General features: G+C 37.4%; 1 protein-coding gene across 2 annotated transcripts in view; it reads left to right on the forward strand.

Annotated features, from left to right (window-relative positions):
* Positions 1-347: 347 nt before the first annotated feature.
* The window catches only part of LOC126183906 (UV excision repair protein RAD23 homolog A-like), a 152,842-nt gene continuing 127,912 nt past the window's right edge, over positions 348-25,277 (forward strand). For both annotated transcript variants that reach the window (XM_049926248.1, XM_049926249.1), the window contains exons 1-2: positions 348-534; positions 862-940. In XM_049926248.1, coding sequence (XP_049782205.1) covers positions 469-534; positions 862-940 — 145 coding nt within the window. In that variant the 5' untranslated portion in view covers positions 348-468. The remainder of the gene's footprint in view (positions 535-861; positions 941-25,277) is intronic.

A 25,277-nucleotide genomic window follows, 5' to 3' on the forward strand; every position in this document is an offset into this window, starting at 1 on the left:
TCCACCCTGCAGGCCTCCTGATATGGATGCTCTCACATATAGTTTCAAAGACGCCATTGAAGTGGCGCCCTTTTACATACATGTGGAGCTCTCGCCTCTATGGATTGGGCCACTAGTTTGTTTGTGCTAATGAACATCTTTGGATGAAAATAGTTGATTATTTTTGTTTTTTCTACAGTTTTTCCCTGCTATATTATTTCTTCTTCGATTCGTTTTCTGCTTTTTAAAGAGTGAGACGTACAAAGGGACTAGTTGTCTTCTTTCGTTTGTTCATGTTAAAATGTTTACTTTTTGCAAACCACATAAAGTGTAATCTCACGTTTGTTGTTGCTTAGTCGAACATCTTTGGATCACGTGATTGTCTGTGGCGCATATGCCGAGTGACGGAGCGAGCGTAGGGGAAGGGTTATCAAGGATTAACTTGTTTCTTTGCTACCACTGTTTGTAATTACATAAATTAGCGCCAAGATGCTTATCACATTCAAAACATTGCAAAAGAAAACATTCGTCATAGATTTTGACATAAATCTTACAGTAAGTAAATTTTCGTTTTGTGTTTTGTAGTGACTTAAATGATTGTACGTGATTTGCTCCAGTTTCACCATTTTTGATATTGTTAAAACTACATGGCATTGATTTTTTTTTAAAAATAAAAGTGTCTAAGAATGATATATTTCTTTTAAAATGTGATGTTTTACTTGAACTTTTGTATCCAGGAGATGACTTGGAAGTAATTTACCATTTAACACTTTCGGATCTCCAGTGCTCTCTAAATATTTTGCGTTCACCGTTTTCTTGTACCCATTGTAGTTTATAGCAGTATTTTGTGGATATTACAATGTGTATTATTATCGTCATTAGGTGAAGGAGCTGAAAGAAAAGATACGAGCCGAGAAGGGGGCAGATTATCCAGTTGAAAACCAGAAGCTTATCTATGCTGGTAAGTATTTTCTATATATGTTATGGTGCTGTCATACAGTGTTCTGTGTAATGTTACTTCAGCATCGTTGGAGTACGTTGTTGGTTCGGTAAAATATGGATTGCATTGATTGGACGGGTTTATCAATTTTGTATTGGACCATTCTATGTGTTACCTGAATTGCTGCTGTTGTAGGTCTCGCTCGCTGTGTAGTCAGCTTCAAATGTAAACAATATACGTCGTCATGTAGAGATCAGATGTGGTGTCATTTCGCATTTTTAGATACTTGAGTCTGATCTTAAGACGCTTTGTTTAAGTAAGATCCACATTTTTCATTTTTAGATGTCAGAGTGAGTGATAAAACATGATAATAAACAGTGAAAAAGACTTGCTCTCTCGCTCCTGTCTGTGTATGCAGGCTACATGAGCTAGTAATGAAGTAAATACTTTTTTATTTACGTATGTGCATGAGGTATTGATGTCTCCCATTTCGTTCGATATAATTCGCACACTGTCTGTAATTTGGATACAACAGGACAAAAAAGCATTTGGAAATATTTGTGTGGAAAACTACCTGAGGCCCACACCCAAATTAACTGCAAAGGCCAAAACTGGTGTGCTCACTTTATAATTGTACATTCCTAAATGTGACACACTGATAAGTTTGTTAGTTCCAGGCACTGAACAATGTAACTGTGTAAAAATAGCATGTTTGCTGAAAGTGTATTCAGTATGGTATGTTTTGAATGAATTTAATCTGTTAGGTTGGCACTTAGGTTCAAAGCATTTTTTCCAGAAGTTTAATAAACACAACAGATATGCATAATAGAGACTTCAGTCATCAGAAATATATTGTCTTTCACTATTTACAGCAATCTGCCAACACTGCCATAACCTTTAGATTCCATGACTAGCAGTCACTTGGTATTGACGTGAGGAACTTGTGGAACCATGTTTGGAGCACATTTTCACCTGGAGAACAAATTCTCTGGAGGTTGTTTGATAGACAGCAGAAAATATTAATACCTGAGGCTGCAAGATCGGGTGAATAAGGTAGAAACAGAATGACTTCCCAACCAAACTCGTGTAGTGTTTTTGGTCAGTTTAGCAGAATGCGGGTGGTTGTTGTCGTGGGGTAGCGTCACCTCGCATAGCCTTCGTGGTCATTGTTCTCGGATTGCAACTGCAAGACGTTTCAGTTGTTGACAGTAAATGTCAGCTTTGATGGTTACACCTCAGGGAAGCAATTAGTAGTACACCACATTGTCGCTATTCCACGACGTTCATAGCATTATCTTTTGTGTGGGCACGGTTCTTTGTATGGGGAGTTACTGCTTCATTTGGGCTCAACCATTCCTTTCTTTCCCATATGCTACCATAATAACACCATTTCTCCTTACCAGTAACGATACAGGATACGAATAGTCGGTGTTGTTCAGGAGATGAGAGAGCGGAGAGGCACGTATGGCCACCCATTGATTTTTGTGGTTTTTGCGTAAAGCAAGCAGTATCCGTACACGAGATTTCTGAACCTTCTCCATTGCATTCTAATGTCACACAATGGTTGAATGATCACAGTTCATCGCATATGCCAGTTCTCGAGTACACTGAAGTGGGTCATTGTGGATTAATGCGTTTAAATGATCATCAACCCCTGAAGGTCTTCCTGAACATAGAGACTCACTGATGTTAAAATGATCCTCCTAGATTAGATTAATACTTGTCCCATAGATTGTGAATGACACTTCATGATGATGTGTAGTGTGTCAGTTTAACAAAATTTTCTTATTTCCCGTAATTCAATTTTTAAAATAACTATTGCATGATTACTCATTTATATCTAAAAATTCTATTGAGTAGAAGGGTTTGTCATTCAGAAATTCTTTTAATTTATTTTTAAATGCTGGTTGACTATCCGTTAGGCTTCTGATACTATTTGGTAATTGACAAAAGACTTCTGTGGCAGCGTAATTCAGACTATAGAAGTCCAACCGTTCTCCTAGTGTTGTAGCTATGCGCATTGCCATTGCTTTTGAATTTGGATGGGTTCTTATTAACAAATTTGATTGTGGATATGTATGTATATATAAGCTACTGGGGATATCCGTAGGTCCTTAAATAAATGCCTGCAAGATGATCTCGGGTGGGCTCCACTGGTATTCTGAGTTCTGATTAAACGCTTTCGTGCAGTGAATATTTTTTCCTTAATGATGAACTGGCCAAAAATATGATGTCATGCGAAATCAGTGAATGGAAATTCACACAGTAGACTAATTTAGTGATATGTCCACCACCTAAACTTGCAATGACCCTAATAGCATAAGTAGCTGAACTCAAATGTTTCAGTAGATCATCAATGTGTTTCGTCCAGTTCAGTTGTCTCATCGCTGTACCCACCTAAAAATTTTAAATCCTGACGAGCTCTTTATTTATCAACGGTGTTACGCCATTTACTGTGGTGTGTTTTATTAAAATTTAATAAAAGTTCAGGAAATACGGAAGCGTCCGATCCAACCCGTCGGCTTTGACCCATGACGTCACAAATATGGCGGAAACGACCATAAACGACAATTCCAATATGGCGGATATAAAAACGTTGCATACGTATCACAAAGACGAAAACACATAGAAAAACAACACACACAAAGGTTTCACAAGAACAATCTGCTAACATTGATAGCAAACAAAGATAATAATAAACAAGTGGTACTCCTGGTCAGGCAGGGGGGGGGGGCTGCGCCCCCCCCCCTGCCAAAAAAAACTCCCAACCTAACCTCGTATTCAGGGCTACGCTACAGATAAATGTGTAGGTCAATCAAAAGATAAAAAAAAAGAAAAAAACAATATTGATTCATTAGACATAACGAGTAGCGACAAAACATATAGACCATAAAGATTGAACAATCTAGTGGCAAACTGATAAAAGCCTCATAGACGACGTTAAAACAAAAAGTACAGTAAAAAGGTAAACTATATATTACAGGCCATAAAACTCCTACTAAGGTAACGTCAACGAGGCAACATCTACAAACACGCCACACTCACAAGCCAAACTCCGCGCCGTAATGACGTCACACACCACAACACCCTTACGCCACGGGTCAAAGCCGACGCGTGAGATCGGATGTTTCTGTTGACCCAAAGTTCATTTGCAGAAGTTTGCTTGATTTTCTGAAAGACATTATTTTCGATTTCCTCAGCCAATTCTTTTTTTTTTTTTTTTGGGCGATTCCTTAAAATGAGAGAACCATTTTTATGCCATGCTCTGTCCATTGGTATTATCCTCATACAAGGTGCAAATGTTTCTGGCTGCCACCGCCGGTGTCACCCATCTGTAGAACTCCGAAGAATAAGTTGGATGTGTTCAGATTTTTCCACTTTGCAGTCCATATTTCAGTGTCCGCAGCTCCGCTAACTATTTCAAAATTACAATATATAAACTCAAACAGAAATAGTTAATTAAAAACAAAAATTGACAGTTGATAAATAAATCCATAGCAACCAGAAAACCAACATGCAAAACAAAAATGCTATGCAAACTTATGCACTACCTTGTACATGAGGTAATAAATCACTTGAAAATGTCATAATGCTACAGGTTTCAGTTTTATGCCTGCTGTACTGTTACATGTTTCATTAGACGGTTTGTTTTATGAGAAATGAAACCAGTATTTGAATGGAAATAGCAAAGTGTATAACCTTTGTCTATTCGCCATGTGGTGGTCATTTTACAATGGACATATACATCAACAGGTTAGCGGCAACTTTGGCTTTACTTGTTGTCTACTTTGATTACATTATTGTATTTAAAATCTTTTAAGGCTCAGCATAGGGAGCATGATTGGTGAGATGAATATCTTTCTCAGAGACTACAGTGTGCAAGAATTGCTAATAGGCATCAGGTTTAGAGAATATAATGCCTTCAGAAATGAAATGTCTCTCATGGTATAATGAGTAAACTTAGAGGCAGTATTTGTTTTGCAATGTTGTCTAAACATCATAAGTTATAAGGCAGAATGTACACACACACTTCTACAGACAGTTCCTTTAATGTATGTATACCTGTTGAACATTCTGTACATATGAAAGAAAGCTGTGAAAACCTAGAAATAGTGCTGAGTAAAATAGGCTATTCTGCTCATGGTTGGATGATATGTGACGATCTAAAAGTAAGATGCATGCTCCTTGGTCAGCAAGGTGGCATTACCAAATTTCCATGTTTCTTGTGTGATTGGGACAATATGGCTAGGGATCAACACTGGTGCAGAAAGAACTGGCCTGTGAGGGAGTCCTTAAAGAACGTTCTATACAAAGACCGTGTAGATAATAAAAAAAAAAAAAACACATACTCCTACCACCTGTACATATAAAATTAGACGTATTGAAACAGTTTGTAAAGGCTTTGCGTAAAGATGGACCATGTTTTAAGTATCTCTGCCAAAAGTTTCCACAAGTTTCAGAAGCTAAACTAAAGGAAGGTGTCTTTGTCGTACCTGACATTAGAAAATTGATGTTTGATGTTAACTTTGAATCCACAATGACCTTAAATGAGAAAGAAGCATGGGTATCATTCAAGCCAGTCGTTACAAAGTTCTTAGGACATGAAAAAGACCCAGGAATATGTTTTTATTATAGCTACAACATTAAAGAAGTTTAAAACTTTAGGATGTTCAATGAGCCTTAAAGTTCACTTTTTGAACAGTCACCTTTATTACTTCCCAGACAATATGGGAGATATTAGTGAGGAGCAAGTATAGCGTTTTCACCAGGACATTAAAGTGATGGAAAAAACACTGCCAAGGATGCTGGAAAACCAAAATGATGGGGGACTACTGTTGGTCACTTCACCGAGAAGTTCAGCGAGCGACTCATCGTAGAAAAAGCTGCATAAGAAGCTTCAAAGAAAAAAGAGAAAGAAAATTCAAACCAATTCCAGCTGACAAGTGAAACCACTATTAACACACATCATTGTTTTAAGTAGCTTACTGTAAATACAACCCATGCTTATGTTGTAACAAAGCGTTTCATTAATTTCCCCATTTATTGTGTAGCATAGGATTTTTATACTACATAATAAAAAGCATGTTGCTCGAAAGCTATGGGTGATATAAAAAAACTAAGGCTAGATTTGGATTCAGCTCATAAAAATCTATAAAGATCTGCTATCAAATAAAAAATTATTATTATTATTATTATTATTATTATTTTAAATTTCATTGACCTCTGTTATGTTCTAAAGAACACAGTGAGCTTAACCTTCACATTTGACCAAACTTTTCTAGCTCTTTGGGCATGTAATTCCATGTCAGTTCTGTGCAGAAAAGTAACTTTTTCAGTCTGACCACCTCATATTTCTTTCAAATTTACTATATTCAATGATCCAGATAAGAGATGGAAAACTACCAATTTGCAGAGGTATGTGACAGTTGTGAAGAAAGTTACAGGTCTGCAAACTTTGGATATTGTGTGAAATTTACACATCTGTCTCAACATAATCCATATGCAGCAATTAAATATACATAATTGAAAAGCTAATAAGTAGAGGTATACATTCAAGAAAATACAATATAGAAAAGAACTTTGGTTGGCGGGTGGTGCACATTCACAGCTCTCTTAAAGAGAAGTGTTTAATTGTGTAATAACAATTAATTAAACCAATATTACATCATAATTAGTAAATTAATACCTATTGTAAGCTATCAATTGAAGGGTTCACATTTTTTGCGTATTTTCGAAGAAGAAGAAGGAAAAAAAAAAAACATTTCATAGGTGCGAGTTTTGGACTAGGATTTGTTTACGTTGTGATATACTGTAAGTTGTGTGATTATTTCAGTAAAGTAAAGTTGTGCTGTTAGTGTATTCTTATACGCTATCCATTTGAGTTTGTAGTAGGTAGTCGAAGTGAAAAGTACCGAAATAAGTGGAAACTTTAGACAGTGTAGGCTCAGTTCTTTGTTTGCTTTTTGTTTCATCACATAAACAATACAGGTTATATCATTTTTGTTTCTTCAGAAGTTTTGAATTAGTATCCAAACTTTAGGCCTAAACTTTCTAAGAAATTTAATATATTAATTGAGTAATTTGCGAAGTTATTCTTGTTTTAACTCGGACTAAAGCTACTATTTGTTTGCCGTGAGTGAGAAGTGTACGACTTGCCGTAGAAGTGTTTGTTCCAGTGTGTGGTGTGAGGGTTGTTGCAGTTTCTTTTACGTTGATGACTTTAGTGGTGTGGGAATTGGGGAAATAAACAAGGCTCATTGGTTGTGCAGGATTTGCTGTAGAGATAGGAAGGTACTGGGACAAGAAGAGAAGATTGCTGCCCTTCAAGCGAAACTAGACCTGGAAAGGTTAAGGGGGGAGAAGGGAAAAGAGAGGTAGGAAGTGACAACAGGTTCTAGAAGAAATAGGACGTTTTCAAACAGTGTGGTTGTGAATGTGGAAAATAGGTTTGATCTGTTGCCACAATTGGAAATTGATGAGCCACAAATAGATGTAGGAGTAGACAGGACACAACAAACTTTCAAAAAGTGTTTGAAAAGTAAGAAGTCAGAAAAAGCTGTGATGAAGAAGGTTTTGTTAGGTAGTTAACATGGTAGAGGTGTTGGCCAACTTTACAGGATGAACTATGGTCAGGTTACCAGGTCACAAGCTTTTTTAAACCTAGTGCAAGTCTGGGTCAGGTGACAGAGGATGTAGGATCACTTTGTAAAGACTCCACAAAGGAAGACACCGTGGTAACAGTGGGTGGGGTGGGCAAGGGCATAGATAGGAACTGAAATTATTCAATTGAGAGTGACCTGGTAAAGATAGCTTCAGCAGTGAGATATACTGGTGTTGGGCTTGTGTCTGTTCTGAGTCGCCATGACCGGCCTCATTTAAACTCTTCTGTTACGAGAGTTAATTTAGAGGTGGAATGGCTGCTTAGATCGGGTATGGGGTCTCATAGCGGTGTGGTTCCTGTTGACTCTATCAGCAGGTGGGACTATACTAGGCACGGCCTTCACCTCAACGGGAAAGGGAAGGGAAAACTGTTTGGGTTAATAGCAAATAACTTGGGCGTGTGGGAGGGCACTGTCGTAAGTGGTAAAGTACCAGTGGCTACAAGTGACAGATCAGCAGTTTTTGTAGGATAGGGATTGCAGAAACTAAAGATACTCAAAAATTGGAATTGGCAGGAAAATTAGGTTCATCCAGTTGTAATTCAGCCAGTGCATAAAATCAGCTATCACTATTGCATCAGAATATCCGAGGACTAAGGGGTTGCTTATTTGTGTCGAAGAATTAGAGTTGAGCAAACCAGTTGATATAATTTGCCTCTCTGAACAGCATGCGACCACTGGTATATATATGTTAAATGTTAAAGGATTCAAGTTAGCTTCTTATTTCTGTAGAGGAAATATGGAGAAAGGAGGAGTTCCCATATTTGCCAGAAACTGTTTTGATTTCAAGAATATTTATATTAATAAATTTTGCTAAGAGCAGCACTTAGAAGCTTGTGCAACAGAAGTAGTATTTCATAATAAGTCCTTTATAATAGTAGGTATATACAGATCTCCTTCAGGAAATTTTAACCTCTTCATAAAAAAACCCGGAAGCTCTGCTGTCCCATCTTATGGCAAAAAACAAGGAAATGTGGTTTCTGGGGATTTTAATGTGGATTTATGGAAAAGCTCTGTCAGTAAACAATTATTGCGGTCAGTAACATTATCATTCAATTTATTTCGTGCTGTGAACTTTGCTACTAGGATATGTAAAAATGCTCTGAGACTGCTATTGATAATATCTTTGCAGACAAATCTAGGGGAAAAAAGTCATATCACAAAACCGTCTGATCATGATGTGCAGCATCTTGTGTTAAATGTTGAAACTTGTCAGGATTAAAAATCTATTAAATCTGAGTACAGGAGGATAATAAAAAATTCAAAAATTGAGAAATTCAGGAAATTGCTCAAAGACATGGACTACATAGTTGTTTACAATACATCTGACTCAAATGGAAAATACAAAGCATTCATTAATAAAGTTGCCTCCACTTTTGAGAATTATTTTCCCCTAAAGGTAACTCAACTCACACACAAGCCAAAAAATAAACTGATATCATGTGGGACAAAAAGGAGACTCTATCTACTATCTAGGTATAGCTCTCAGGTTAGAATTGTAATGCATTACAAAGAATACTGCAAAATATTGAAGCAAGTAATCCAGAAATCGAAGCAGCTTAATTATGAGAAAAAGATAATTACATCAGGTAATAAAATAAAAACTGTATGGGATATTGTGAAGACAGACAGGTGTGGCCAAAAAGGAAGAGGAACAGATAGCTCTAAAAATAAATGAAACTTTGGTAACAAGTACAGTTTAGTGTTGCAAACCTCTCAAACAACTATTTCATTTCTGTTACTGACAGCTCGGGGTTATCAGGTTCAGTGAACAGTGCAATGGAGTATCTGAGACAAGTCTTTAAAAATAACTTCAGTAAAATGGAAATGACACTCACATCTCCCAAAGAAGTAGCATCCATCATAAAACCCTTAAAATCTAAGTATTCCATTGGGTATGATAACATATCAACAAAGTTAATCAAAGAGCGCTTATGCGAGTTAAGTTCTATCTTAAGTTATTTGTGTAATCAATCTCTTTATCAGTGGAACATTTCCAGACTGTCTAAAATATGCTGAAGTTAAGCCTCTTTACAAGAAGGGGGATAAAGAGATACCATCAAACTATCGACCAATTTCACTTTTGACGGCTTTGTTAAAAGTATTTGAAAAGATTGTGTTAAAGCGCCTCCTTAGCATCTGACTGCAAATAATATATTGTCCAAGTCACAGTTTGGATTTCTGAAGGGTTCTGATACGGAGAAAGCTATTTACCCTACACTTAAAGTGTAGAATTCATCAGATAATAAATTACAGGCTACTGGCATTTTCTGTGACCTGTCAAAAGCCTTTGACTGTGTGAACCACAGCATTCTCCTAAGTAAATTAGGGTATTGTGGTGTCACTGGCAATGCTGTGAAATGGTGTGTCGTATCTATCTAACAGGAAACAAAGGGTGTTGTCGTGAAATACCTGTGCAGTAAGCAGTCAGTCTTCATCTGACTGGGAATTAATTACATGTGGTGTTCCTCAAGGTTCCATTTTGGGTCCATGGCTTTTCCTTGTGTATATTAATGACCTCTCATCTGTTACATTGCCAGATGCTAAGTTTGTTTTGTTTGCTGATGATACAAACATTGCAATAAGTAGCAAGTCAAGTACAGATTTAGAAATAGCTGCTAGTCAAATTTTCACTGACTTTAATATGTGGTTTAGAACTAATTCTTTGTCATTAAACTTTGAGAAGACCCACTGTATGCAGTTCAGTACCTGTAAGCAATTTCCTTACAGCATGAATATAACTTATGAAGACATGCAGATCGAAGAGGTTGACCGTGTTAAATTTCTGGGATTACAACTCGATAATAAATTCAATAGGGAAGGGCATACCACAGAATTGCTTAAGCACCTAAACAAGTCTGTATTTGCCATGAGAATGATTTCAGATGTAGGAGATATAAATATAAGAAAAATTGCATACTTTGCTTACTTTCATTCTATTATGTCATATGGGATCATATTCTGGGGCAACTCGTCAAACCGATCAAAAGATTTTAGGGTGCAAAAGCGTGTGATAAGAATCATTTGTGGTGTAAATTCGAGAACATCTTGTAGAAACCTGTTCAAGGAACTTTGTATTCTAACCACAGCTTCTCAGTATATTTAATCCTTAATGAAATTTGTTGCAAGTAATACATCCCTATTTCCAACCAATAGCTCAGTACACAGTATCAATACTAGGAATAAGAACAATCCACATAAAGGCCTAAAATCACTTACTTTGGTCCAAAAAGGGATCCAATATTCAGGAACACACATTTTTAATAAATTGCCAGCAACCATTAAGAACTTGGTTTCAGATAAAGCACGGTTTAAACAGAGTTTGAAAGACTTTGATATGCAACTCCTTCTACTCCATAGATGAACATCTTAACAGAGACTGTTAAGTCAGCTTAAGTAAAAATATCTGTTAGATTTCAGTTTCTACAACACTTGGTCACAACAGTCAAGATTAGGTATTTTGCGTATGATAAGTTTATTAACAGTGCATAACAGTGTTTCACTGTGACAATGTGTTAATTCTGTAAATATTAGCTGTCCCAGTTTACTGCATTGTATTAACTTATTTTTGACTATCTCCTGACAAATGATCAGGGTAGTATGTATTGTATTAAAATGTTTTATGTTTTTATGCCATACTTTCTGACATGTTCCACACCCATGAGAGTCATCTCATTTTTTGGGTCTATGGAACAAAAACTGAATCTAATCTAATCATATGCAACATTGAGGGTTTCTGCTATAAACATGGTAAATATCTAGATGCCACACCAAAGGCATCATATCCAAAAATTTATTTTGCCAGCATCAGTACACTACCAAAATGCAGAACATAGAACATAAATATGAAAACAGTTCGTTGAAAGTTACAATTCATAGGTAATGTCCAAAAATATGGTTTATATTATTGTAGTGGTATTACGAATGATTTACAATGTAGCTTCAATAAAAAGGTAATAAAAAGTAGTTACCTCTCATTTCATAAATCTTCAGTTAAATTGTTAATGTTCATCAGATTGGATGCAGGGAGAGTGTATGTCCTTCCAGTTGGTGTCACTGGATCCATTATTGTCACAATATCACATCTTCTGATGAAACAAGTGTCAGGTTTGGTAGAAAACATAAATGGTGGAGACTGTGGACGCAAGAAGCTGGTGTGTACCTCATCTGTTTCTTCATAAGTTTGTAAGACATATACAGCCCACCAATGATTGTCATACAGACGGGCAACAAATCCATACACTTTAAAAACATCATTTCTTTCCACGTAGCCATCGCAGATTCTTCTCTGCTCACTAAAGAAGCAGAATATGTCTTTGTTTCTACTCTGCCTTTGTCAGTAGGTATTTGTACAATGAAGCGTATGGGTACCTGGAATCATATTCTTGAAACATTGCTTCAACTTGCCAAGATCTTAATCATGATGGGAAATGGATGTATAATTGAAAACACACAAAGGAATATTTTCTTTGCACCATTGATTCAATTGTTATGTCAAAATACAGTTTTCATGAGGTCACTTGTGGCTGGTAAGTGCAGCTAATCTTCCTGAGACAGAGTCATGAAATTCTTGCTGTTTTTGTACTGGACAGCACATCCTTACAAACAGTAGTAAATGTGTTTTGGAGTTGGAAAGTGACTGTTTAAGGAATTGATGAGATTGTGCTGGAAAGAGTACACGCATGGTGTGTTTCATAAGTATTTGTGCCTGGTAGTAAGCTACAAATGGGTGAATTCCTTGTACTTTATCCTGAATAGTGAAGGGGTAATTCTGTACAAAATCATAGACAGCAAGATATTCATGTACTATCATTTCTTCTTTAATGATTTCAAGGATCTATGACTGCTGCTGGATAATACATGAGTGTGATAGGAGCTGTCATGAACTCGATGCAAACACCTCAATGAAATCGCCTATTGATTTTATTACAGGCTCTAGAACTACCCTGCCTTTGGTTAATCAACATTTGTAGGTAATTTCATCAATGCAATGTGCACCAAACATTACAAACAGATTATTAGTCTGTCTTGTCAAATGTGGGCAATAGAGATATGCACCTAAGAAACATGCTGGAAGTGCAGGACTGCAGGTAACAAATGCTACCAGTGCTTTTATGATGGCAATGTGTGTTCTTCACACTTCATTAGTTCTTTCAATTTACACCCTTCAACCATTAACTTAAAATTCTGAATGAGACACACAAACAGCATGGATCCCACTGGCAGAGGCAAGAGCACTGTGCTTTAGCTGCAACTCACTAAATTTTGAGAATCCAGTATTTACATATCTGTATGTATCTTTGAAATATCCATACAATTCCTTGATATTGTGTAACCCTAGTGGCTTCTGCTTAAGTACTCTAATTCCATTTTCTTTCACAGAGACAGTCCCACACAACTCACGTTATTTTCACAGTAAAAATTATGTACATGTTGAATAGCTTTCTCACAACATGTCGTACCTGGCTTTGGAGACATTAATATACCTTGTTCTGTTATTGACTGTTTTGCTCTTGGTACCATTATAATCTGAAGCGGAAAATAATTCCATAGTTTTCTTTATACTCCAGCTCTTTGGAAGTACTGTCAAAATTTTATTTTGTCACACACACATTCTGTATTGTGAAACTAACTTTTCAGCTGGGTTTATGATTTCTCTTTCTCCCTTTTTTCCACACTCTTCTTGTTCCAGCTGTCACATAGTTATGCTCCCTCACTGAGGTAACCTTTTTAAATTTTTGCTTTGGGCACTTTGTCTCATGCTGAAGGCTAGTTTTTAAAGAATCCGGTGTCAGATTCGAAGCAATTTCAGCTTCACTTAACATCATCTCTGGGAGTACCTAGCACACCTGATAAAACACCTGCTGGGGTTGATGTGTTTTGCGATATTTGCGTTTTACATTTGGTGCAAATTTTTCCACTTAGCGATACCTTAGGATACTTGTTTACCATCCACTCCTGAACATTCCTCAAATTCTTCTGTGCTCTTGCATGATCTGCATCTTTAAATGGATTGCAATAGTATGATTTTGACTTGAAATCCATATTTCACAAACTACTACTAAATACTTCTCGCAGCACATGAACACTGCAGATACAGTAAGTATGCCACACCCGTGTAACAAGTTACTGATGATTGATTAAAGTAAAAGTCTTTCTGATTGGCTGTCCACAGCAAGAAATTTTCATCAATTTGTCAGTAATGACTGCTATTGTCTACTGTTCTGGAAAAAAACCTGTGTAAATAGCTGCTCACTACATTTTGCTAGTGTAGTGATGTAGATGAAATAAATTTTTGGTCATGATGCCTTGTATCTTCTTATTTATCATGCCTGTGGTAGGCTGTTTGGGCAATACAATATATTTTTTCCAAAAAAGTTGAAGGTGTGGTGTTTTGAGATATTCAAGGTCAAATGTTAAGGTCAGTGGCCTTGAATGTGAAAAGTCATAGAAACCCACCATGTTGCATATCAATGTAAAGCTTTTCAATGATACAAGTTTCATTGCTGTATCTGGATTAGAACAAGAATTATAATCATTTATGTTGAGACAGATGCATGTAAATTTCACAGTTTCAAAACCTAGCAGACCTATAACTTTCTTCACAATTGTCATACACCTCTCTGCAAATTTGTTGTTTTCCACCTCTAATCTGCATCATCAAATGTACTAAATTTGAAAGAAATCTGACTGGGTCAGATTGAGTGCTGCATTGAATTTCCATAGACTTATGCTTCCAGTCTTGGCAATACAAAATGGTTCCACACCAGTTTCAACATCATATCTGTCATCACATGTTTTGTCACCTGTTATGACCCATTTCAGTAGTTCTGCATTGTTGTTGACCCCCATCTAGCAACTCCTGAGTGACTCGCATTTGCCACTCTGTTTTTGTTTGAAATTCGATAATGTTGGAACAATTTTACCCAAAACAGCTTCATGACATTAACCAGTTGATATGCTAACATCAACAGCTACATCTCTGATTGTAGTTTGGTGATCATTCATATTAATTTTTTTCATTTTTTTATCAGTTGATGTTCTGAGGTGGCCAAGGCAGTCGTTATCTTCAGTGTATTCATGACAACCTTCAGAACACATGTATCACTTATAAACTGTTATTTTACTTGCAGCAGACTCACCAGAAACAATATTTAACATTTCTAAAACTTTTACATTTTCTTCCCTTCTTATTGTAAAATTTAACACACATTCCCTGTTCCATTTTTATACAAAATAAATAATCGCTGATACTGCCAAAGCACATATAAGCATTTTGACAGTTGATAATAGACTAAATAGCCAATATGCCAAACATTTTGAAGATAATTTTTGTACATATTTACCAACAGTGACAAAAAAGTTGTGCGAATCAGGCTAATTCGAGAAGCGAAATTACCATTTCCCCATTACTTATTGAACTCCCCTCTTATAGTAAGAATTGATTTCGGTTCAGCCCGTCAAAGAAGACCTCTTAGCAGAAACACAGTGAGGGAATAAACCTTTAATTACAGAATAATTGCACTGTATTGTGTTGAAAATCCTATCAGAATATATACATAAGTAGTAATGCTGGATTGTTAAGGGAAGGAGAAAAGAAACTTACATAATATGTTAAAATGTGTAAAAAAAAATTCAAAAATCTTCTAACTGTGTGCGTATATATATATATATATATATATATATATATATATATATATATATATATATATATATATATAAACAAAGATGGTGTGACTTACCAAATGAAAGTGCTGGCAGGTCGACAGACACACAAACGAACCCAAACATACACACAAAATTCAAGCTTTCGCAACAAACTGTTGCCTCATCAGGAAAGAGGGAAGGAGAGGGAAAGACGAAAGGATGTGGGTTTTAAGGGAGAGGGTAAGGAGTCATTCCAGTCCCGGGAGCGGAAAGACTTACCTTAGGGGGAAAAAAGGACGGGTATACACTCGTGCACACACACACATATCCATCCACACATATACAGACACAAGCAGACATATTTAAAGAGTTATATATGTCTGCTTGTGTCTGTATATGTGTGGATGGATATGTGTGTGTGTGCGAGTGTATACCCGTCCTTTTTTCCCCCTAAGGTAAGTCTTTCCGCTCCTGGGACTGGAATGACTCCTTACCCTCTCCCTTAAAACCCACATCCTTTCGTCTTTCCCTCTCCTTCCCTCTTTCCTGATGAGGCAACAGTTTGTTGCGAAAGCTTGAATTTTGTGTGTATGTTTGTGTTCGTTTGTGTGTCTGTCGACCTGCCAGCACTTTCATTTGGTAAGTCACATCATCTTTGTTTTTAGGTATATTTTTCCTTCGTGGAATGTTTCCTTCTATTATAACCATATATATATATATATATATATAAGATTAAAATATGGTTAGACTAGCTTCTGTTGTCAGTGCAGTCATTCTCAGGCCATGCTCATATAAGATACGGATAGAACAAAAACTAGGTGTACCGGTAAATACCATCTACTTAATAATAACTTACATTTGTATAAGAGGCAAGCACTGTGAAATTCTTTTTGGTTGTAACAGCACATTAAAAATTAGTATGATTCTGCACCTTGGGTAATCAAATCATAGTCAAACATAAAATAAAAAATGGCCACCACTACACCACCTAACTTGTCGACAGCAAAATGAAATGTTTTTGTGCCCATTTGGACTACTTGACTAATACCTTTCAAAGTCACAACATAACCTTTTGACATGCTGGGTAGCAGAGTGGGAACTTGTCTGTTTGCTTACTAGTTTACCGACAGACTAAGTATTACAGTGTTTTGTTGTGTGATGTCATGGTGCCACAGTGTATATGAAATGGATTGTGTTTACAGAGGTCTTGTCGGAATAGGCAGTGGAATGCTCTATTGTGGGATATTTGTTTATAAATAGTTTGAGAGTGCCGTTAGTGATTAATTTGCACTTCCTGAGTGCTGTTTGTGAGAATAATATTGGAAGAGTTCATTATGGTTTCTTTGGTGAGTTGTTTTGAAGGTGGCAGTTGTGGGCATGGATTCGTTCGTGGGTGGGGTGTCTTGTTTATGGTTGGAGATCTAGTTCATGAGTAGGTCCCGCAAGCTGCAATGGGGATGATGTAATTCCTACAGTTATTCAGTTTGATTGCACAATATTTGCAATGTTATGTTTATGGAGGAGGTATGAGATTGACCAAAGTTGCTGCATCTCAGACCAGGGACTACACTCATGCTCATAAATTAAGGATAATTGCAGAATGTAGTGCCACACAATGCGGCACTACACAAAACTGTCACTAATAGCATAGGCACATAGGGAAGACACACGACACAGATCTGTAAGCCCACGGTATTGGTGATAAGTTTTGAAAACAGTCCCAAAACACATGTGCTACAAAACGCCACTGTTTTCTGTGCATGTACTCTGACATCAGCATGGGATATGATCACCATGCAGACGTACACAGGCCGCACAACGGGTTGACATACTCTGGATCAGGTGATCGAGCAGCTGCTACAGTGTAGCCTCCCATTCTTGCACCAGTGCCTGTCGGAGCTCCTGAAGTGTTCTAGGGGTTTGAAGACGTGCAGCGATATGTCAACCGAGAGCATCCAAGACATGCTCAATAGGGTTTAGGTCTGGAGAAAAGGCAGGTCACTCCATTTGCCTGATATCTTCTGTTTGAAGGTACTCCTCCACGATGGCAACTCGGTGGGGCCATGTGTTATCATCCATTAGGAGGAAGGTGGGACCCACTGCACCCCTGAAAAGGCGGACATACTGGTGCACAATGATGTCCCTATGCACCTGATCTGTTACAGTTCCTCTGTCAGACATGCAGGGTTGTACGTGCACCAATCATAATCTCACCCCACACCATCAAACCACGACCTCCATACAGGTCCCTTTCAAGGACATTAAGGGGTTGGTATCTGGTTCCTGGTTCACGCCAGATGAAAATCCAGCGAGAATCACTGTTCAGACTATATCTGGAGTCGTCCGTGAACATAACCTGGGACCAATGTTCCAATGACCATGTACTGTGCTCTTGACACCAGGCTTTACGGCTCTTCTGTGACCAGGGGTCAGTGGAATGCACCTTGCAGGTCTACGGGCGAATAGACCATGTCTGTTCAGTCATCTGGAGACAACTGTTCCAGTGGCTGCGGTAAGTTCCCAAGCAAGGCTACCTGCAGTACTCCGTGGTTGTCTGCGGGCACTGATGGTGAGATATCGGTCTTCTTGTTGTGTTGTACACTGTGGACGTCCCACACTGTAGTGCCTGGACACGTTTCCAGTCTGCTGGAAATGTTATCGTAATCTTGAGATCACACTTTGTGGCACACGGAAGGCCTGTGCTTTGACCTGCTGTGTTTGACCAGCCCCCAGTCGCCCTAGAATTCTACCCCTCATAATGTCATCAATATGTGTTCTTTGAGCCATTTTCAACACACAGGCACCATTAGCATGTCTGAAAATGTCTGCACACTTACTCGCTGCACCGTACTCTGACATGCATATGTGGACTGCTGCAAGCACCACAGTGCGACGACCGCAGGTCAAATGCACCACATGGTCATACTCAGAGGTGATTTAAACACGCAAACTTCCCACCAGAGCATTGTTTCACCATGTATCAGCAGTATCCTTAATTTATGAGCATGAGTGTAGTTTGTGTGTTCTATCTGGAAGGGTTCCTGGTTTGAGAACTCTAGACTGGCCATTTGAGAGATTGTGTTATGTTGTTATTTTTGCTATGGCTTCATTTATGTATTGGCTGACTTTGGTTGATAAGTATATTTTTTTGGTTTTATTTTTTTATTGTGGCATGTATGTTGTGTATATTTTTGTGCATAAGTGTGCTTTTCTTGTACATTGAAATTGTGTTAACACAATTTTTTATGAGTGTTTTGTGTTGTGTTGTTAGCTGTTGGTAATTATGTTGGAGTGTGATTGGTAACTATTGTGGAGTTTGAGTTATATGGACGAATTTTGGTTTTGCGGTACTTGGCCTTTGTTTGAGATTTCCGATACCAATTTTTATTGTGTGTTTGTCACTACTGAGAATCGTGTGCTTGAGTTTTGTGGTAGCATTTGTTTTGCTATGTCTTCATTATTAGGATTGTCATATGTTTAGCTTGCCCTTTCTCAAAAATGTGTTATTCTAGCAGTATATCTCCGATGTCAAATTTTTTTTCATGTTATTTGTGAGTTTTTGTGTGTGTAATGAGTGACATCACAGTCGCCACATTGTATAAGGCTGAAATAGGGGTGTCCACCATTTTGATGATGTCATAGATCAAAACTGATGGGTGGTACATCATCTTCGGTTTTGTCCATATTTTTACATAATTATACACTTCAAAGACACCATATTGTGACTCACCACATAGTTGGAAATAAAATGCAGTACCTGTTGTGTTGTTGCCATTTGTTGTTAAGGTTTTCATTTGCCTGCATTATGTGTCTGTTTTGGTTTTGAGTTTTTTCTTAATTCATTGTTGTTTCATTGCTGCAGAAGATGCTTAGTCATTTTTATTTATTATACATCAAACTCTACCTCAATCTAAGATAATTCTTTGTTACTCATGTAAATGATATTATAGTGTAAGAAAAAGTGTTTGAAGAGGTATAAAGTGTAACCTTTCAGGCCAAGAGTTGACTTGAATTTGTAAGTAAAAATTCGAGTCAGACGACCATACTGATTCCAGAGGTAGGTTTTACCCCGTAATATAATTATGATGTGGCATGTGACATCACACGTACGCAAACAGGAGGGAACCGGAAAGTTCACAGTATTTCTTTTTTGTCTGTATTAGTTTTTGGAATGTGGGTTCTGGTGGCAATGATCTGTAACATAGCCTGAAGCCTATGTTCTCTTACATTTGCCTTTGCTGTCTGTTTCAGGGCAGTTTAGACTCATATTTAGTGTTTTGCTGCTAACTAAGGTAGTCTCTGTACAAGATCCATTCTTTCTTATCAGTATTGTATGTACACCAAAAGCTACTTCAGTAGTGTTCCATTTTTTGTGTATTTCTTTTTATTCTTAAAACTGTATATTACAAACACCCTCACAAGGCAATATAGTGGTGCAGGAACATTTAGGTAATAACAAACAATTCAAAGGTATTTCAATATTATTGTCTTTAACTAATTATTTATAGCTTTGCAAACATCATAAAGACAAGTCCGTGATTGTTTTGTGGATGGTTTTTATACAAAACTCCAGCTTTTTGTAACATTGATCTTGTAAAAGTTCAAGATTTGCACAGATTAAATGAAAAGTGAATGGGTTCTCTCTCACAAAGATCAATAGTTCTTTTTGCATGATAAGTACAGTTCTTTTTTGCTCAGTAGGATGGTGGTAGGCATGCTTGAAATTACCAGTGTTATACCCTGTTGCTGAGTCTTTTTCTTACTTTGATTTGTTGGCTGTTGTGTGCTCTTGTCTGACTGCCTCCATATTGTAAAAAGCATGTGGAGCTCTATACTTGTTGCAAATGGAGGTCAGTGCAGCCATAAACACAGTGATCTACAACATTCAGTGTTCGTTTTGGTTTTGCCGGAAACCATTTCACCCACTTTACAGATGGCTGATGAGATAAAATCGTACTTTTCAATCTTAATTACCATTTTTATTTACGAAGTACAGAGAGAGAGAGTAACTTGACAAATTATGATTGGTACTGAGAACTTTGAGACACATGAAGTGTATCCTCATATTTAATGATGGAGAATTATTTGTTTTTGTGGAGGACAGTTTGCAAACTGTCATATGCTACGTGTCTATTTGGCAAATGAGTAAGAAAATTAAGAAGTTTTTTCTGTTTGTGTTGAAAGTTTTTTTGTGGGCTTCATGTCACTATGGGAGATATCACTGGATTATAATTGATGGGACACACCCTGAGGCAGCAAGGAATTGTCAGCGTTGTTATAGGGGGAAATGTGGGGATAAAAGAAGCATTTGATATGATGCCTGACACCTCTGCGGCATTACCTCAGTGTGTTAAAGTTGCTATTGCCAGTAACTCACTGAGCCTCCATATCACATCTTCTGTTTGGCCAGTATAATGCTCACAAAACATTTGCTCAGATGTGATCACAGACTAGTGCTTTCTTTACTTTATACTGGTCTAAGAGCATAGGGAATGGTATGTAGGTAACTGATGCATTGTTTTGTTGTAACAGCCTTATCCATTTTGGATCATGATAGTGAGAGCATATCAGATGTGGTAACTTATGTGTCTGTGTATTTTGGGTCAAACCTTGTATGGGAGTGAAATGTAGATGATAAGCAAGTCAGGCAAGAAGAGAATAGAAGCTTTGACATGTGGTGCTGTAGAAGAATGCTGAAGATTAGGTGGGTATATCAAATAAAAATTGAGGTGGTATTTTCTTGAACTGTGGAAGAAATAAATTTGTGACACAATTTCACTAAAAAAAAAAAAAAAAAGATTGGTTGATGGGACACACCCTGAGGCCGCAAGGAATTGTCAGCGTTGTTATAGGGGGAAATGTGGGGATAAAAATCGTAGAGGAAGGGAAAGGGTGGAATACAGTAAGCAGGGTCAAATGGATGTAGGTTGTGATAGTTATGCAGAGATGAAGAGGCTTGCATAGAGTAGAGTAGCATGGAGCACTGCATCAAACGTGTATATCCAACAGAGTTTCTTCAGTAGTGCTATGCACCTGTTTCTTCACACTTCTACTGTTAGTGGATGGAAAGTGAAATCAGATCATGGAGCACAGAGAAGACCCACTGTGGTTTAAAAACAGAATTCTGAAAATGCTGAGGTTGCTGTTATTGTAGCACACTCAGTTCCAAAAAATAACATAGAAATGATGACAGACAAAAGTTCGTAGAAATTAATATTTTTATAATCAAATCAATGTGTGAAGCGTACAACTTCAGCTATTGTACCTTAGAGACCTTTCTGAGAACCGAAATAGATTCTGGTCCTGTGTAAAATTAGTAAGTGGATCAATCAGATTGCTTGTTGCATGTATGTTGTGGCAATAGAATACAGCAAAATAAAAGATGAAGTTCTACATTTTGCGTTCAAGGAATTATTCGTGCAAGAGGATTGTAGAGACATACCGTTGTGTGACGTCACGCAGGACATAGTAATAAACGCTGCTGGTGTAGAGAAGCAACTGAAAGGGTTGAAAACAAATAAGTTGTCAGGTCCAGGCGGAATCCCAGTTCGATTTTACAGATAGTGTGACTTGCATTTATTGCAAATCTCTCACTGACTGTAAAGTCCCATGCTACTTGAAATAAAGCTCAGGTGGCTTTTATATATAAGAAGGGTGAAAGAATTGATCTGCAAAATAACAGACCTGTTTCCTGAATGTAGGTTTGCTGCAGAATAGGGTATTTGACAGTTTGCTGGAAATTGACTTAAATGATTGAGTATGTCGTTTTATGCTCCTACCATGCTTTTTTTCCTTTTGAATTTCAGTATTCTTTTATAAAAACGGAAATGGAATTCAAATAATTTGAATGCCCACTAATACATTCCATTTGAGTAATGTGATGCCTGTGATGTCACTGGCTAGCTCGCTGCTTCTGCTGTCAGAGTGTTAATTCACAGTGGTGTCTTCTTTTAGAATTAAATACATTGCTGAAAATGGGCTACGAATGATATGTGGTACCGCACTGTACAAATACATATATAAAAACTCCTGAAAAGTTGTTTTTGAGTATTCCAGAGAATGGGAAGATGCATAAAATATGGTTGCACTGTACCGGCAAATTGCCACCACATTGATGCACAAGTTCACTAACTTAATTAAAAATGTGTTGCACTGTGAAGTTAACATTAACTTACCTCAGAGATATGCTCTCCCACTGTTTCATGAAAGGATAGCGTCATTCAATTAAATTTAACTCCTAGTGAAAACTGTTGTTTTACCAAGCTACATCTCAGTTATTTGGTACCTCAGTTGTTGAGCGGTAGACCATTGAATTTTATAAGATGACATCCCATAGATCACTGGTTCGATTCTAACCCGTAAGAACATTTTAACGTATTTTTAAAACGACACGACAGTCCTCTCGTATGAAAACTTAATCACAATTACAAAACTGCAACACACCAATCACAAACAGAATATTATTGTGTTTTCCTTGCTGCTTACGTGCACTTACAATTGCAGTCTCTGCTCATGCATGTCATGTTCAAAATGATACTTCCTAGTTAATGTGACCATAACACTTTTTACTTTATTAGAAACAATGTTTTTATATTTGTACTGTCCAGCTAGGATCCATATTGTTTAAAATTTTCCAGTTTCATCATCTTAGGTAAAAATGAAGTGAGTCTGCTTCAGATGTTAACCTTAGTTTAAATTCGCAAACTTCACAGCCCATACGTTTGTGTCACTTGCATGTTGTGCACACTTTGTATCTCTCCGTATAACCTCACCGTCCTCCACTTCAGTGTTCTGTAGGCATATGGTGATATCTTCACTACAAGCAATGCATTCCAAAAAAGTGAATTATTTGTTCGCAAAGTAAATGCATTTATCCTCTGTTTTCCAATTCTCAGACTAAGACTATTGTGAAGCTATACATAACACATCCCACAATTGAAACAACAGCTACAATCAGTCCTTGCTAATGCAATTTTTGTATTTTGTGTAAAACTTTTAAAATATATAACCTTTCAAGGACTCGAACATGTGTTATTTATCTGGAGTTACACACAGTATCTGCTGCGCCACCGAACATCTACTGGATGCAGCATCTCTGCTGAGTATCCACTACAGCACAAATCCACACAAAGTTTTGCCAAGAATAATTTTATTGCACTTTGGGTTGTAGCTCATGACTGATAGTCAACATCTAGTTATAATATATGGATCTAGTCTTAAAAGTTCTACAGTTCCTTGGCTTTGAGTGAGTTAAATGATGTTGCAGGGAGCAGGGAAAAGAATATATGTTGTTGCAAATATTGCTGCTCTAAATGGGTGGAGCATAAATACATCAACTTTCACAGGGCTTCCACTACCAGCACACACAAAATTCCTTTCTATTGTTACTTGAAAATTGTAATTATGTTTTCCATCACTAAGTAGCAATTGTTTATGGAAAAAGTGCATAAAAACTTCGTAACTTCAGCTAATGCTCCAGTAATAGATGTATAGCTTTGTCTTACTCACCAGAGCATCAGCCAGTAACAGAGCATCTTCGATCACGAAACCAGATCTTGATATTTAATGATTTTTAAGATTTAATTACATAAAAGTAACAGATATTTTGTGAGAAAATTGACTGTAAATGCTATTAAAATGTTATAATAAATCAGAATAACAACAATCCAAACCATATTTTTAACAAAGGAAAACAGCCTGTTCTTGAGCATATTCTGAATATAATAAATTTACATGAGACCTGAAAGCTTCTAGTTACATATTTGCATGGAATTAGAAAGCAGTGCTTGTGTGTAATTCGGCCTGTCCTTTTCCCACACTATATCCCTCAAACCGTGGATGATGACAACAGGTAGAGTCCATATTCCTTGATTTATGGAAAGCGTTTGACACCATGCGCCACTGCAGACTGTTAACAAAGGTATGAGCGCACACAATCTTTTCCCACGTATGTGAGTGGCTTGAAGAATTTTTAAGTCATAGAACTGAGTTTCTTGTCCTTCATGGCAAGTGTTCATCAGAGACAATGGTGTCATTTTAAGTGCCCCAGGGAAAGGTGATAAGATTGCTATTATCCTCTACGTATGTAAATGATCTGATGGGGATGGTAAGCAGCAATCTGCAACTGCAGACAACACTGTGATATACAGGACAGTATTGTCATTGAGTGCCTGCAGCAGGACTGGGATGCCTTAGATAAAATTTGTACTTGGTGTGATGCTCTAAATGTAGAAAAATCTATTTTAATGCAAATGTGTAAGAAAATCAATCTTATAATGTTTGAATACAGTATTAATGGTGTGCTGCTTGAGTCACGTGGCTTAAGTATGTAGACAAAACATTGCAAAGCAATATGAAACTGAATGAGCATGTAAGGATGGTTGTAGAGAAGGCGAATGGTTGACTTTGGTGTATAGGGAGAATTTTAGGAAAATGTAGCTCATATGTAAAGGAGTCGTCGTAAAGAACACCTGTGGGTGTTTGGAATCCTCACCAGGTCGGATTGCGGAAGACAGCAAAGCATTTCAGAGGCGTGCTGCCAGATTTGTTACTGCTGTCATTTAACCCCAAATATTAGAGAAATGCTCATTGAATTTAGAATATCTGGAAGAAGAATGCATTGTTTTCGCAAAACACTATTGAGGAAATTTAGAAAACCAGTATTAGCTACCAGTGTACGTTTAGTGTGAGGGCCACAAAGGAAAGATAAGAGAAATCAGCACTTGTATGGAGAAATGTATACAGTTGTTTATTCGTCTCTCCATTTTCAAGTCGAACAGGAAAGGAAATGACTAGTAATGGTGAAGGGTACCCTCCACCGTGCACCATATGATGGCTTGCAGAGTATGCCTGTAGATCTGGAGGTCTATCCTTTACACCTAATGCCTTCCACTGAGATGTCCGCAACCTTTCCCCAAACCACCCTCCAGCTCCTCTGCTTCCTTTCCCTCCTGGCACAATCCAACTGACACAACCCTTCATCTCAGTTATTGTGTATATGTTGTTATTATCTTTCTGTGTAATTAGTTGTGGGTGCTACATGTGTTTTAGGA

The sequence above is a fragment of the Schistocerca cancellata genome, chromosome 4 (assembly GCF_023864275.1).
Source record: "Schistocerca cancellata isolate TAMUIC-IGC-003103 chromosome 4, iqSchCanc2.1, whole genome shotgun sequence".
Lineage (NCBI taxonomy): Eukaryota > Metazoa > Arthropoda > Insecta > Orthoptera > Acrididae > Schistocerca > Schistocerca cancellata.